This window comes from Salvelinus fontinalis, chromosome 17 (assembly GCF_029448725.1).
Source record: "Salvelinus fontinalis isolate EN_2023a chromosome 17, ASM2944872v1, whole genome shotgun sequence".
NCBI classification, from domain to species: Eukaryota; Metazoa; Chordata; class Actinopteri; order Salmoniformes; family Salmonidae; genus Salvelinus; species Salvelinus fontinalis.
The window spans coordinates 44552276-44565716 of NC_074681.1; the positions used below are offsets into that span (position 1 = coordinate 44552276).

The 13441-nt window shown below is 41.9% G+C and overlaps 1 protein-coding gene across 3 annotated transcripts in view; it reads right to left on the bottom strand.

Moving 5' to 3' along the window:
• efr3a (EFR3 homolog A (S. cerevisiae)) overlaps positions 1–13441 on the bottom strand; it is a 219416-nt gene that overhangs the window by 137202 nt on the left and 68773 nt on the right. For all 3 annotated transcript variants that reach the window (XM_055867573.1, XM_055867571.1, XM_055867572.1), the window contains exons 4-5: positions 8190–8317; positions 771–921 (exon numbers count right to left, since the gene is read on the bottom strand). In XM_055867573.1, the coding sequence (XP_055723548.1) occupies positions 771–921; positions 8190–8317 (279 nt within the window). The remainder of the gene's footprint in view (positions 1–770; positions 922–8189; positions 8318–13441) is intronic.

Sequence of the window (13441 nt, forward strand, 5' to 3'; positions counted from 1 at the left end):
ATTGTCCGTAGAGCACAGAGACAGGATTGTGTCGAGGCACAGATCTGGGAAAGGTACCAAAAAAATGTCTGCAGCATTGAAGGTCCCCAAGAACACAGAGGCCTCCATTCTTCTTAAAAAGAAGTTTGGAATCCACCAAGATTGTTCCGTCACCTTCCAACAAGACAACGACCCTAAGCACACAGCCAAGACAATGTAGGAGTGGCTTCGGGACAAGTCTCTGAATGTTCTTGAGTGGCCCATCCAGCGCCCGGACTAGAACCCGATTGAACATCTCTGGAGAGACCTGAAAAAAGCAGTGCAGCGACGCTCCCTATCCAACCTGACAGAGCTTGAGAGGCTCTGCAGAGAAGAATGGGAGAAACTCCCCAAATACAGGTGTACCAAGCTTGTAGCGTCATAACCAAGAAGACTAAAGGCTGTAATCGCTGCCAAAGGTGTTTAAACAAAGTACCTGAGTAAAGGGTCTAAATACTTAAGTAAATGTGATATTTCAAAAAACTGATTTTGCTTTGTTATTATGGGGTATTTTGTGTAGATTGATAAGGATTTTTTTTAATCTATTTTAAGGCTGTAATGTAACAACATGTGGAAAAAGTCAAGAGATGTGAATACTTTCTGAAGGCACTGTATTTCTAGAATCGACTTCCAGTCATGTGTGCATACATTTCCGTATGGGTGGTCCAAGCAGTAATCGAACCCACAATCCTTACGTGGCAAGTGCCATGGTCTAGCAGCTGAGCCACAGAGGACCACGGGGTGTTACTTACCGAGTTGGTCCCCAAGACCTGCAGGTCTGGCTCCCGGGACTCCAGCAGCTTGGCCACCATGTGGAGGAAGCTCTCCACAAAGGGCTTGATGCTCTGGGAGTGACAGGCCATCAGGAGCTGGTCCAGAGCCTCCATGGCGATGACCACGTACCTGCATGGGTCAACAGAATGTTAATTATTTTCAGTATATTTATAAAATGTCAAATGGTTCAGGTAGCAGAGTAGCCGTTCTGGTTGCCTAACGACTCAAACTGAATTCTTCCTCTGTTTGTTGCTACATAATTCAGTCTGAGACTGCCATCGTTGAAGTAGTCTGTGGTGACGTCAAGATGAGAGGTGTTGTACAAAATTAAGTCATCAGCGATTGGAAGATCTCTAACCAATCAGAGAATCAAAGCCAATGACACATTTTCTAAACACCGCATTACCCAAATGTGTTCCATCTCTGGCCCAACCCATCAGTATTTCTGGGACCAATCAGAACGGTTAAAATGTGTTTGTGTTCTAGAAATAGTTGGGGAAGTACTCCGACTCATTGCGGAGAAGAAACTAACGTCCATGGGCGTGGCGTTTCGTTTGGCCCCAGCAAGGAGTTTGGGTAGCCAGGCAGCCATTCTCGAAGACTGGCATTGGATGTATTATGTGTTGAGGGTGCAGGGCAATGACAAGCAGGCAGCGGGGTTAGTTTTTATGTCACAGCCATTACATGCAGAACATAACATACAGTACCTAAACACCCGTGGCACAGTTTCTTTAGTACAGATCTAGACAACCTACTCCACCTTTTTGGGGATTTCACCATGAGGCCAATGGTGACTAAAACAGTTAGAGTTTAATGGTTGTGATAGGAGGAAACTGAGGATGGATCAACATTGTAGTTACTCAACAATATTAACCTAATTTAAAAGAGTTAAAAAATAGAAGCCAGTACAGAATAAAAATATTCCAAAACATGCATTCCGTTTACAAGGCAATAAAGTAATTCTGCCAAAAACATGGCAAAGCAATACATTTTTGTCCTGAATACAAAGTGCTGTGTTTGGGGGAAATCCAATACAACACATTACGGAGTACAACCCTCCATATTTCCAAGCATAGTGGTGGCTGCATCATGTTATGGGTATGCTAGTAATCGATAAGGACTGGGGAGATTTTCAGGATAAAAAATGTAGTTGAGCTAAGCACAGGCAAAATCCTAGGGGAAACCTGGTTCAGTCTGCTCTCCACCAGACACTGGGAGATAAATTCACCTTTCAGCAGGACAATAATCTAAAACACAAGGACAAATCTACACTGGAGTCACTTACCAAGAAGACAGTGAATGTTTGAGTGGCCGAGTTAGATTTTCAAGACTATGATAAGACCTGAAAATGGTTGTCCAGCAATGATAAACAATCAATTTGACATAGCTTGAAGAATATTGAAAATAATAAATGTTACACAATCCAGGTGTGGAAAGCTCTTTGAGACTTCGTCTCACAGCTGTAATCACTGCCAAAGGTGCTTCAACAAAGTACTGAAATGTTTCTGTATTTCATCTGTAATACATTTGCACAAGTTTCAAAAAAAAATTCACTGTCATTATGGGAGATTGTGTGTAGATGGGTGAAACAGTTGTACAATTAAATCCATTTTGAATTCAGGCTGTAACAACAAAATGTGGATAAGTCAAGGGGCATGAATACTTTCTGAAAGCACTGTATGTTGCCCTAAGAAATGTGCAAGGTTGGGGAAATCTTATTTAAAATGATTCACAGCAGTAATGGCTGCCAAAGGTACTTCCACCAAGTAATACGTCTGAGGTGTAAAGACATACATCTTAATTTTGAATTAATTAGGATCTTTGGAGGGAGCTTTGGAGGGAGCTGAAAGTCCGTATTGCCCAGCGACAGCCCCAAAACCTGAAGGATCTGGAGAAGGTCTGTATGGAGGAGTGGGCCAAAATCCCTGCTGCAGTGTGTGCAAACCTGGTCAAGAACTACAGGAAACGTATAATCTCTGTAATTGCAAACAAAGGTTTCTGTACCAAATATTATGTTCTGCTTTCTGATGTATCAAATACTTATGTCATGCAATAAAATGCAAATTAATTACATTTAAAAAATCATACAATGTGATTTTCTGGATTTTTGTTTTAGATTCCGTCTCTCACAGTTGAAGTGTACCTATGATACAAATTACAGACTTCTAGATGCTTTGTAAGTAGGAAAACCTGCAAAATCGTCAGTGTATCAAATACTTGTTCTCCCCACTGTGTGTGTGTGTGTGTGTGTGTGTGTGTGTGTGTGTGTGTGTGTGTGTGTGTGTGTGTGTGTGTATATACACTGCTCAAAAAAATAAAGGGAACACTTAAACAACACAATGTAACTCCAAGTCAATCACACTTCTGTGAAATCAAACTGTCCACTTAGGAAGCAACACTGATTGACAATAAATGTCACATGCTGTTGTGCAAATGGAACAGACAAAAGGTGGAAATTATAGGCAATTAGCAAGACACCCCCAAAAAAGGAGTGATTCTGCAGGTGGTGAACACAGACCACTTCTCAGTTCCTATGCTTCCTGGCTGATGTTTTGGTCACTTTTGAATGCTGGCGGTGCTCTCACTCTAGTGGTAGCATGAGACGGAGTCTACAACCCACACAAGTGGCTCAGGTAGTGCAGTTCATCCAGGATGGCACATCAATGCGAGCTGTGGCAAAAAAGGTTTGCTGTGTCTGTCAGCGTAGTGTCCAGAGCATGGATGCGCTACCAGGAGACAGGCCAGTACATCAGGAGACGTGGAGGAGGCCTTAGGAGGGCAACAACCCAGCAGCAGGACCGCTACCACCGCCTTTGTGCAAGGAGGTGCACTGCCAGAGCCCTGCAAAATGACCTCCAGCAGGCCACAAATGCCTTATTATGAAATTGATTGAATTAATTGTTCCTCATCAATCTACACACAATACCCCATAATGACAATGCGAAAAAAGGTTTAGAAATTTTTGCAAACGTCTCAAAAAAATTGAAAACAGAAATACATTATTTACACAAGAATTCAGACCCTTTGCTATGAGACTCGAAATTGAGCTCAGGTGCACCCAGTTTCCATTCATCATCCTTGAGATTTTTCTACAACTTCACAGGAGTCCACCTGTGGTAAATTCAATTGATTGGACATTATTTGGAAAGCCACACACCTGTCTATATAAGGTCTCACAGTTGACAGTGCATGTCAGAGCAAAAAAACTCAGACCATGAGAAAGAAGATTCTCTGGTCTGATGAAACAAAGATTGAACTATTTGGCCTAATTCCAAGCGTCATGTCTGGAGGCACCATCCTGGCACCATCCCTATGGTGAAGCATGGTGGTGGTGGCAGCATCATCCTGTGGGGATGCTTTTCAGTGGCAGGGACTGGGAAACTAGTCAGGCAAAGATGAACAGAGCAAAGGACAGAGAGATCCTTGATTAAAACCTGCTCCAAAGTGCTCAGGACCTCCGACTGGGGCAAAGTTTCACCTTACAACAGGACAATAACCTGAACCACACAGCCAAGACAACGCAGGAGTGGCTTCGGGACAAGTCTCTGAATGTCCTTGCCAGAGCCCAGACTTGAACCTGATCTAAAATCTCTGGAGAGACTTAAAAATAGCTGTGCTGCAGTGCTCCCCATCCAACCTGACAGTGCTTAAGAGGATCTGCAGAGAACAAATGAGAGAATCTCCCCAAATACAGGTGTGCCAAGCCTGTAGCGTAATACCCAAGAAGACTCGAGGCTGTAATCGCTGCCTAAGATGCTTCAACAAAGTACTGAGTAAAGGGTCTGGATTCAGTTTTACATTTTTTATAAATTAGTCAATTTCACTTTTTCAATTTTATTGTGTGTAGATTGATGAGGGGGGAAAAACTATTTAATACATTTTAGAATAAGGCTGTAAGCCTACAAAATGTGGAAATATTCAAGGGGTCTGAATACTTTCCGAAGGCACTGTATATATGTATTTATGTTCACTTTGAAGAAGTGGATCAGGTATAAAAAAACAATCGTGTTTTAGATCACATTTTTAAGGCAGCAAACCGTGAAAACTTTCACTAGTGACTGTACATAAAATGAATGAATATTGAGCCAAAAAGTCAAGATGAAGTGCCGAAAAATATTCAAGACATTGTGCCGAAAAATTAAGATGAACAACGAGCAACTAAGTCACTGTAATGTACACGATTTAACAATGTAGTACTACTCTAGTTTCACATTGCCATTCCATTCATTGGCATTCAAATAGTCTGTGGGTGCTACAGCAAAATCAGAGAACTTGCAGAGCGAATGGGGTTGGCAACCCTTGAACAGTGAACACATTAGATGGGCAGTATTGGGCAAAGACAAGCAGTTAGTCACACATACTACAACGCCAAGTGGTTAATCGTGCATAGCAAAAGCTGTGCACTTTATAGGAAATAGGGTGCCATTTGAAACACTTTCTTGGTCTACGTGTGTCTCTCTATTTGGTTTTCAGCTTCAGGGGTAAATCACACCCAATAAAATGTAATTCCTGTTAATATAATCACTGTATTGATTCAGCGCTGCCACTCTATTTTTGCAAATTCCCATCAGACAGACCCCAGTTTTAGTCCTTAATGAATGTTTATTACTTTCCACAAAGCATTTCGCAACACATTAAATCATAGGAGAGAAATGACTTAGAATGGTTTTATAGTCAGAGTCTCACAAAGCGACTTTTCGAAATACAAGTATATTTTAAACAGGGATTTTCTAAATTATTACACAACACAGTGGGGTCTGGGTCAAATTGCAGTGGGGTTGCTAGATATCTCTTTTTTTAAAGTAAAAAATTAAGAATACAGATTGTTTTATCAAATCAAGTTGTATTTGTCACATGCGCCGAATACAACCGGTGAAGACCTTACAGTGAAATGCCTACTTACAAGCCCTTAACCAACAATACAGTTAAGAAAAATACGTGTTAAGTAAAAATAATAATAATAATTAAAGAGCAGCAGCAAAATAACAATAGCGAGACTATAAACAGGGGGGTACCGGTAAAGAGTCAATGTGCAGGGGCACAGGTTAGTCGCGGTAATATGTACATGTACTGTAGGTAGAGGTAAAGTTACTATGTATAAATAAAAAAACAGTAGCAGCAGCGTAAAAGAGGGGGTGAGGACAAAGCAAATAGTCTGGGTAGCCATTTGATTAGCAGTTCAGGAGTCTTATGGCTTGGGGGTAGAAGCTGTAATTAAGAAGCCTTTTGGACCTAGGCGCTCCGGTACCACTTGTCGTGCGGTAGCAGAGAGAACTGTCTATGACTGGGGTGGCTGGAATCTTGGACAATTTTTAGGGACTTCCTCTGACACCGCCTGGTATAGAGGAAGCTTGGCCCCAGTGATGTACTGGGCCGTACGCACTACCCTCTGTAGTGCCTTGCGGTCGGAGGCAGAGCAGTTGCCATACCAGGCAGTGATGCAACCCGTCAGGATGGTCTCGATGGTGCAGCTGTAGAACTTTTTGAGGATCGGAGGACCCAAGCCAAATCTTTTTAGTTTCCTGAGGGGGAATAGGCTTTGCCGTGCCCTCTTCACGACTGTCTTGGTGTGTTTGGACCATTCTAGTTTGTTGTTGATGTGGACACCAAGGAACTTGAAGCTCTCAACCTGCTCCACTGCAACCCCATCGATGAGAATGGGTGCTTGCTCGGTCCTCCTTTTCCTGGAGTCCACAATCATCTCCTTTGTCTTGATTACATTGAGGGACAGGTTGTTCTCCTGGCACCAGGTCTCTGACCTCCTCCCTATAGGCTGTCTCACCGTTGTCGGTGATCAGGCCTACCACCGTTGTGTCGTCGGCAAACTTAATGATGGTGTTGGAGTCATTCCTGGGTAAACAGAGAGAACAGGAGGGGACTGAGCACTTACCCATGAGGGGCCACCATGTTGAGGATCAATGTGGCAGATGTGTTGTTACCTACCCTTACTACTTGGGGGCGGCCCATCAGGAAGTCTAGGGTCCTTAGTGCCCTCAAAGCGCATCACTAAGCTACGGTGCTGAATACTGAGCAGTAGTTAATGAATAGCACTCTCACGTAGGTGTTCCTTTTGTCCAGGTGTGAAAGGGTAGTGTGGAGTGCAACAGAGATTGCATTATCTGTGGATCTGTTGGGCCGGTATGCAAATTGGAGTGGGTCTAGGGTTTCTGGGATAATGGTGTTGATGTGAGCCATGACCAGCCTTTCAAAGTACTTCAAGGCTACAGACATGAGTGCTACAGGTCAGTGAAGGCACTTGCCAGTTGGTCAGCACATGCTCGGAGTGCACGTCTGGTAATCCATCTGGCCCTGCTGCCTTGTGAATGTTGACCTGTTTAAAAGATCTTACTCACATCGGCTATGGAGAGCGTGATCACACAGTCGTACAGCTGATGCTCTGATGCATGCCTCAGAGTTGCTTGCCTCGAAGCGACCATAGAATCATTTAACTCGACTGGTAGGCTCGTGTCACTGGGCAGCTCGCGGCTGTGCTTCCCTTTGTAGTCTGAAGTAGTTTGCAAGCCCTGCCACAATAGTATGATTCAATCTTAGTCCTGTATTGACGCTTTGCCTGTTTGATTGTTCGTTGCAGGGCATAGCGGGAATTCTTATAACCGTCCGGGTTAGAGTCCAGTTACTTGAAAGCTGCAGCTCTACCCTTTAGCGCAGTGCGGATGTTGCCTGTAATCCATGGCTTCTGGTTGGGGTAAGTAAGTATGGTCACTGTGGGGACGATGTCATCGATGCACTTATTGATGAAGCCAGTGACTGATGTGGTGTACTCCTCAATGCCATCGGAAGAATCCCAGAACATGTTCCAGTCTGTGATAGCAAAACAGTCCTGTAGCTTAGCATCTGAGTCATCTGACCACTACTGTATTGAGCGAGTCACTGGTACTTCCTGCTTTAGTTTTTGCCTGTAAGCAGGAATCAGGAGGATATAATTATGGTCAGATTATCCAAATAGAGGGCGAGGGATAGCTTTGTACAGATCTCTGTGTGTGGAGTAAAGGTGGTCTAGAGTTTTCCCCTCTGGTTGCACATTTAACATGCTGGTAGAAATGAGGTTAAACGGATTTAAGGCTCCCTGCATAAATTATTGGTGTCCTTTTCCCTGCATTAGAAGGACAATATACCATTGTTTTTATAAAGACCATTTGGAAAATGTATTCTTATTGAGTGAATGTATATGTTGGTTGTCTTAATTTTGATAAGATATGAAATTGTAATGAATTGAAGGTTATTTGTTGATGTAAAATTTTGGAAATACACAATATACTTACCGTAATGTAAATGAAAATAATTATTACTTGAAGAAGAGGCCACAAGAAGACAGTTGATTCGTTTATTGGGGTAGGGGTTGTTTCAAGGTCAATGGTCACTCAAAGGTCACTTACCCGTAGCGGTGGCGGACCACATCTCGGCTCAGTCGCTCCGCCAGGTAGGCCCCAATCCTGTCCAACTTCTCCGGGGCTGAAACCGCATAGAAGGTGAGTTTCTCCATGTCTGACTTGGACAGGCCATCCTGAAAAAGTAGTACACAAGGGGTTACAGAAGCACCAAACGTAGGAACATTGTCAGAAACTGAGGTAAAAGGAGAAGTATTGTTGTTTTACGGCCAAATTGAACATAATGCACTTGTTCAGTCCCCCTCATGGATTTCAAAGGAATGGAAAAGTGTAAGATATAGGGTGGAAACTCCCTCTAGCTTAAGCTTACAGCAATTGAAATCCATGAGCGGAGTGAACAAATCAGGAAGAAAAGTGGAGAATCGGAATTCAGCGCTGTAGTAATAGCATAAGGGTGGGTGGGCAAGTCATTTTCAGGAAAGGCAGTTCGAAAAGCAGATTTTGCCATCTTTAAAATAATTCTAGCCCAATCAGCACTTGAATTAGACAGGGAATTGAAAATGACCCTTCAATTCATGAGAAATGTCCAATTCAACGACACTGAAAATGCCCATAAATTCCAATTCAAATTGTAATTCACATAAAGTACCAGTCAAATGTTTGGACACACCTACTCATTCAAGCGTTTCTCTGTAATTGTACTATTTTCTACATTGAGGAATTATAGTGAAGACATCAAAACTATGAAATACATGGAATCATGCAGTAAGCAAAAAAGTGTAAAACAAATTTAAATATATTTTAGAAGATTCAAAGTTGCCACCCTTTGCACAATCTTGGCATTCTCTAAACCAGCTTCACCTGGAATGCTTTTTCAACAGTCTTGAAGGAGTTCCCACATGTGCTGAGCACTTGTTGGCTACTTTTCCTTCACTCTGTGGCCCAACTCATCCCAAACCATCTCAATTGGGTTGAGGTCGGGTGATTGTGGGGGCCAGGTCATCTGATGCAGCACTCCATCACTCTCCTTCTTGGTCAAATAGCCCTTAAGCAGCCTGGAGGTGTGTTGGGTCATTGTCCTGTTGAAATAGAAATGATAGTGGGACTAAGCGCAAACCAGATGGGATGGCGTATTGCTGCAGAATGCTGTGGTAGCCATGCTGGTTAAGTGTGCCTTGAATTCTAAATAAATCACAGACAGTGTCACCAGTAAAGCACCCCCACACAATCACACCTCTCACAAAGACACGGCAGATGGAACCAAAAATGACAGATTTCCACTGGTCTAATGTCCATTGCTCGTGTTTCTTGGACCAAGCAAGTCTCTTCTTATTATTGGTGTCCTTTAGTAGTGGTTTCTTTGCAGCAATTCGACCATGAAGGCCTGATTCATGCAGTCTCTTCTGAACAGTTGATGTTGAGATGTGTCTGTTACTTGAAGTTTGTTTAGCATTTATTTGGGCTGCAATTTCTGAGGCTGGTAACTCTAATGAACATATCCTCTGCAGCAGAGGTAACTTTGGATCTTCCTTTCCTGTGGCGGTCCTCATGAGAGCCAGTTTAATCATAGCGCTTGATGGTTTTTGCGACTGCACTTGAAGAAACTTTCAAAGTTGTTGAAATTTTCCGGATTGACTGACCTTCATGTCTTAAAGTAATGATGGGCTGTCGTTTATCTTTGATTATGTGAGCTGTTCTTGCCATAATATGGACTTGGTCTTTTACCAAAACAAGGCTATCTTCTGTATACCACCCCTACCTTGTCACAACACAACTGATTGGCTCAAACGCATTAAGGAAAGAAATTCCACCAATTAACTTTTAACAAAGCACACCTGATAATTGAAATGCATTCCAGGTGACAAACCTCATGAAGCTGGTTGAGAGAATGCCAAGAGTGTACAAAGCTGTCCTCAAGGCAAAGGGTGGCTACTTTGAAGAATCTCAAAAATAAAATGTGTTTAAATGAACACTTTCTTGGTTACTACATGATTCCATATGTGTTATTTCATAGTGTTGATGTCTTCACTATTATTCTACAATGTAGAAAATAATAAAAATGAAGAAAAACCCTGGAATGAGTGTCCAAACCTTTGACTGGTACTGTACGTCAACCCGATGTGTGGGCGGTGGAAGTTATGGCGTGTTGTCCGTGAATTTAAATCGTATAGCCGCTAACGTCAGGGTCAGACGGGGGACGGGAGAGAAGAGAGTGGTTGAGAGTTGAGGTGTTAATCAAGGTTCAGAGGTAAATCGCAGAAGTTAAGACATCGTTAAACGCTGTCACGCGCTGGAACACGCGTGTTCAGATGGATGTCTGTCTCTGATGGAGAGGGAAGGGTCTTGATTAAACTTGTGATCTCCTGACTCTCTGGATGCATCCCAAAAAAGACCCTATTCCCAATATAGTGCACTTCTTTTGGCAAGGGTCGCATAGTGCTCTGCTCAAAAGTAGTGCACTATAAAGGGAATAGAGTACCAATTGGGATGCATCCTTTATGGCAAATTACATTCACTGTCTCCTTGCTTTCTCCCTATCAGTATGTATTCTCCATCCCACACATACTGTGTGGGTGTGTGTGTGTGTGTGTGTGTTTGTATGACATGATGTCCTCAAAGCCCATTACAATGATAACATTGTACACTAATGTACACTATGCATAGGGTTGCAAAACTACAGATAATTTAGCAAAGTTACTGTAAATGTCATTTTTGTAATACAAGTATGGCAATCTATGGAAACCTTGGTAATTTATACTTGATTTAAAACATTTATATAAAATATAATTTTTTTCCTCAATCTGTATATCCGTGTCCATATTTACATGACTTTCTAGCTGCTAGACCATATGGATCAAGAGAAAATAGCCTCATTTATTTATTTAAGCGTCTAATCAACAATGATATCATTTGCTATTAACTCTGCAACCCTTCCAACTATTGCCTGTAAGAACTGTCTCCAGTTTGGCCCCAAAACATTTACAACAAAGACATATTGAGATCAAATAAATCAAAGCGTGTAAAAACAAAAAGGATATTCCACACCGAAACCCTCAAATTAAAAACACCAGTGGTAGTCACTTAGTTGATTGGTTATTTTTATTACAGCTTTGTCATTCTTTTTTTCATATTAAAACATCTTGTTATTATTTCATATATTTGACATGTTATGAATGTTACCTTAAATCCTTTAAAGTTCCCAACAATATGGTAGTTTACTAGTCAATTTTGACATTTCCCAGTAACATGCTCTCCCTTTGCAACCCTAACTATGCACATACTTCACTATATAGTAATGGAATATGGTCCATTACATTTTAACTGGGTCAATTCCTGAAATGAATTCATATTCAACTAATTGACTGGGAATTCCCTTCATGAAATGACTGAGCTCACGTGGAATTGACCCTGACCCCGTGTTAGATTCTAGCCTGAAATATACGTATTAATAGTACACCACTAGAACGTATTGATTACTTTACATGTATAAGGAATGATTATGTTGCGGTCAATGAAGGGTGAATAGGAACTTGGTGTATGGAAAGTTACTGAGTGAGACAAGGGGAAGTGCAGAAAGTTCATATAATGTCCCATGTTTCCAAGGAGGGAGGTGAAGGGCAATAGTTAGTGTTATAGAGTGATAAATGATGCTGGCTCATCTAACCAATAGGCGTCGCTATCACTGGTCCTAGGTTGGTAACTGTTCTATGAGCAATAGAGAAAGTTAGTTGGTTATTGGTCTCCATCATAGATAGTGGTGTAAATCAGTTCCTAATAAACGACAGGTAAAGATTACATCCTGTGTCTTCCAATTATGTGTTGGTCTATTCAAGATACTGCAGTTAGTCTCTGATACGGCAGGCCAGCTGCGGAACCAGGGAGGAGCGAGGAATTCGGCTGGAGGTCAAGTCAACAGATGAAGTGAAAAGAAACCCGGGGGAGGGGGGCTCCAGAGGGGCCCAACGCAACGATCCTCCTACTACAGTTCTCTCTCAAAAACATTCACTTCCACACCCACGAAGGTTCTAGCATCAGGCAGGGTCATGACTACACCAGTTAAGTTCCTGCCTAGCAACAGAGATGCATTGGCTGACTAGATGTGCAAGGAGTTGACCCCGCCTAGTAGGAGGTTATAAATATATGCGCTTGTGTCATCATGCTTCGTCTTTGCAGCCATTTGACCCAGTGGGTGAATAAACTTGGTTTGAGCATTTTCTTGTCGTCCGTTTGAGTTTTTACTCTGTTCAATATTCCAACCAAGTTCTGAACTATAACTATAGTGAATCGAAAGGAGAGGAAGAGCACAATAAAGTGAAACCATTTGTGTAACACTTTCTATGAAGTATATATGTATAACGTCACTTATGAGTTGTATGTACAGCTTCACTTAAATGCCCATTGACACTGTCAAATAAAATGTTACCAGGGTAGCTAACGTTCATGCATTTTTCTTTCTATTGTGGAAAATGATTTGCCTGGCTACCCATCCACATCGTTCCGGCAAACTGACATTCCTTTTCCACGATGAGTCTGGATTTGCCTCCCTCCCCGACGATTTCTAGAACACGAACACATTCTGACCGTTCTGATTGGTCCCAGAAAGCAATAGGTTGGGCCATGGCCGGCCTACATGATGACGTTATCAACTTTGATACTCTGATTGGTTAGATTTGTTAGAGACTATCCAGTTACTGACGCATTTGTTTTGTATAAACACACCTCCTTTTGAAGTCACAAAAATGACTTCAAGGATGGAAGTTTCAGACCCGACTGTACGTAGCAATCGATAGAGCAGAGGAACTCAATTCCGGGTGAGTCATCAGGCAAGAAGATGATCAGGCTTTACTTAAACACAAAGTGCTTTATAAACCTTTGACTTTATGTAATAGTGTATTATAGGGCCTAACGTGTGTACTATTTTGTCTGTTTTCAGACAATAATACATTATGCACTATAGTCTTATATTTACACTTAGTTTTATAACCACTTGAATGAGTTATTATGGACGGTTATAGTCAGTGTTATAACGCATTATTAATGGAATTATAAAGCATTATACGTATGTACTTCATTAAGTGTTAAAAAAATGGTATCTGATACATCTACAACAGAGAGACTTCACTGTATAGCCTACACATTTTACACAAGGGGGAGGAAGAAAAAAATGACTGTCCCCAGAGTAATGTCGCCAGAGTATTTCCAGCACCTGCTCTGAGTGATAATTCATTTGACAATGTCGTGACCATTTGAGCATTCTGATTCCCCCTGCACCTGTTTGCTTACACTAAAGGCCCTTGAGA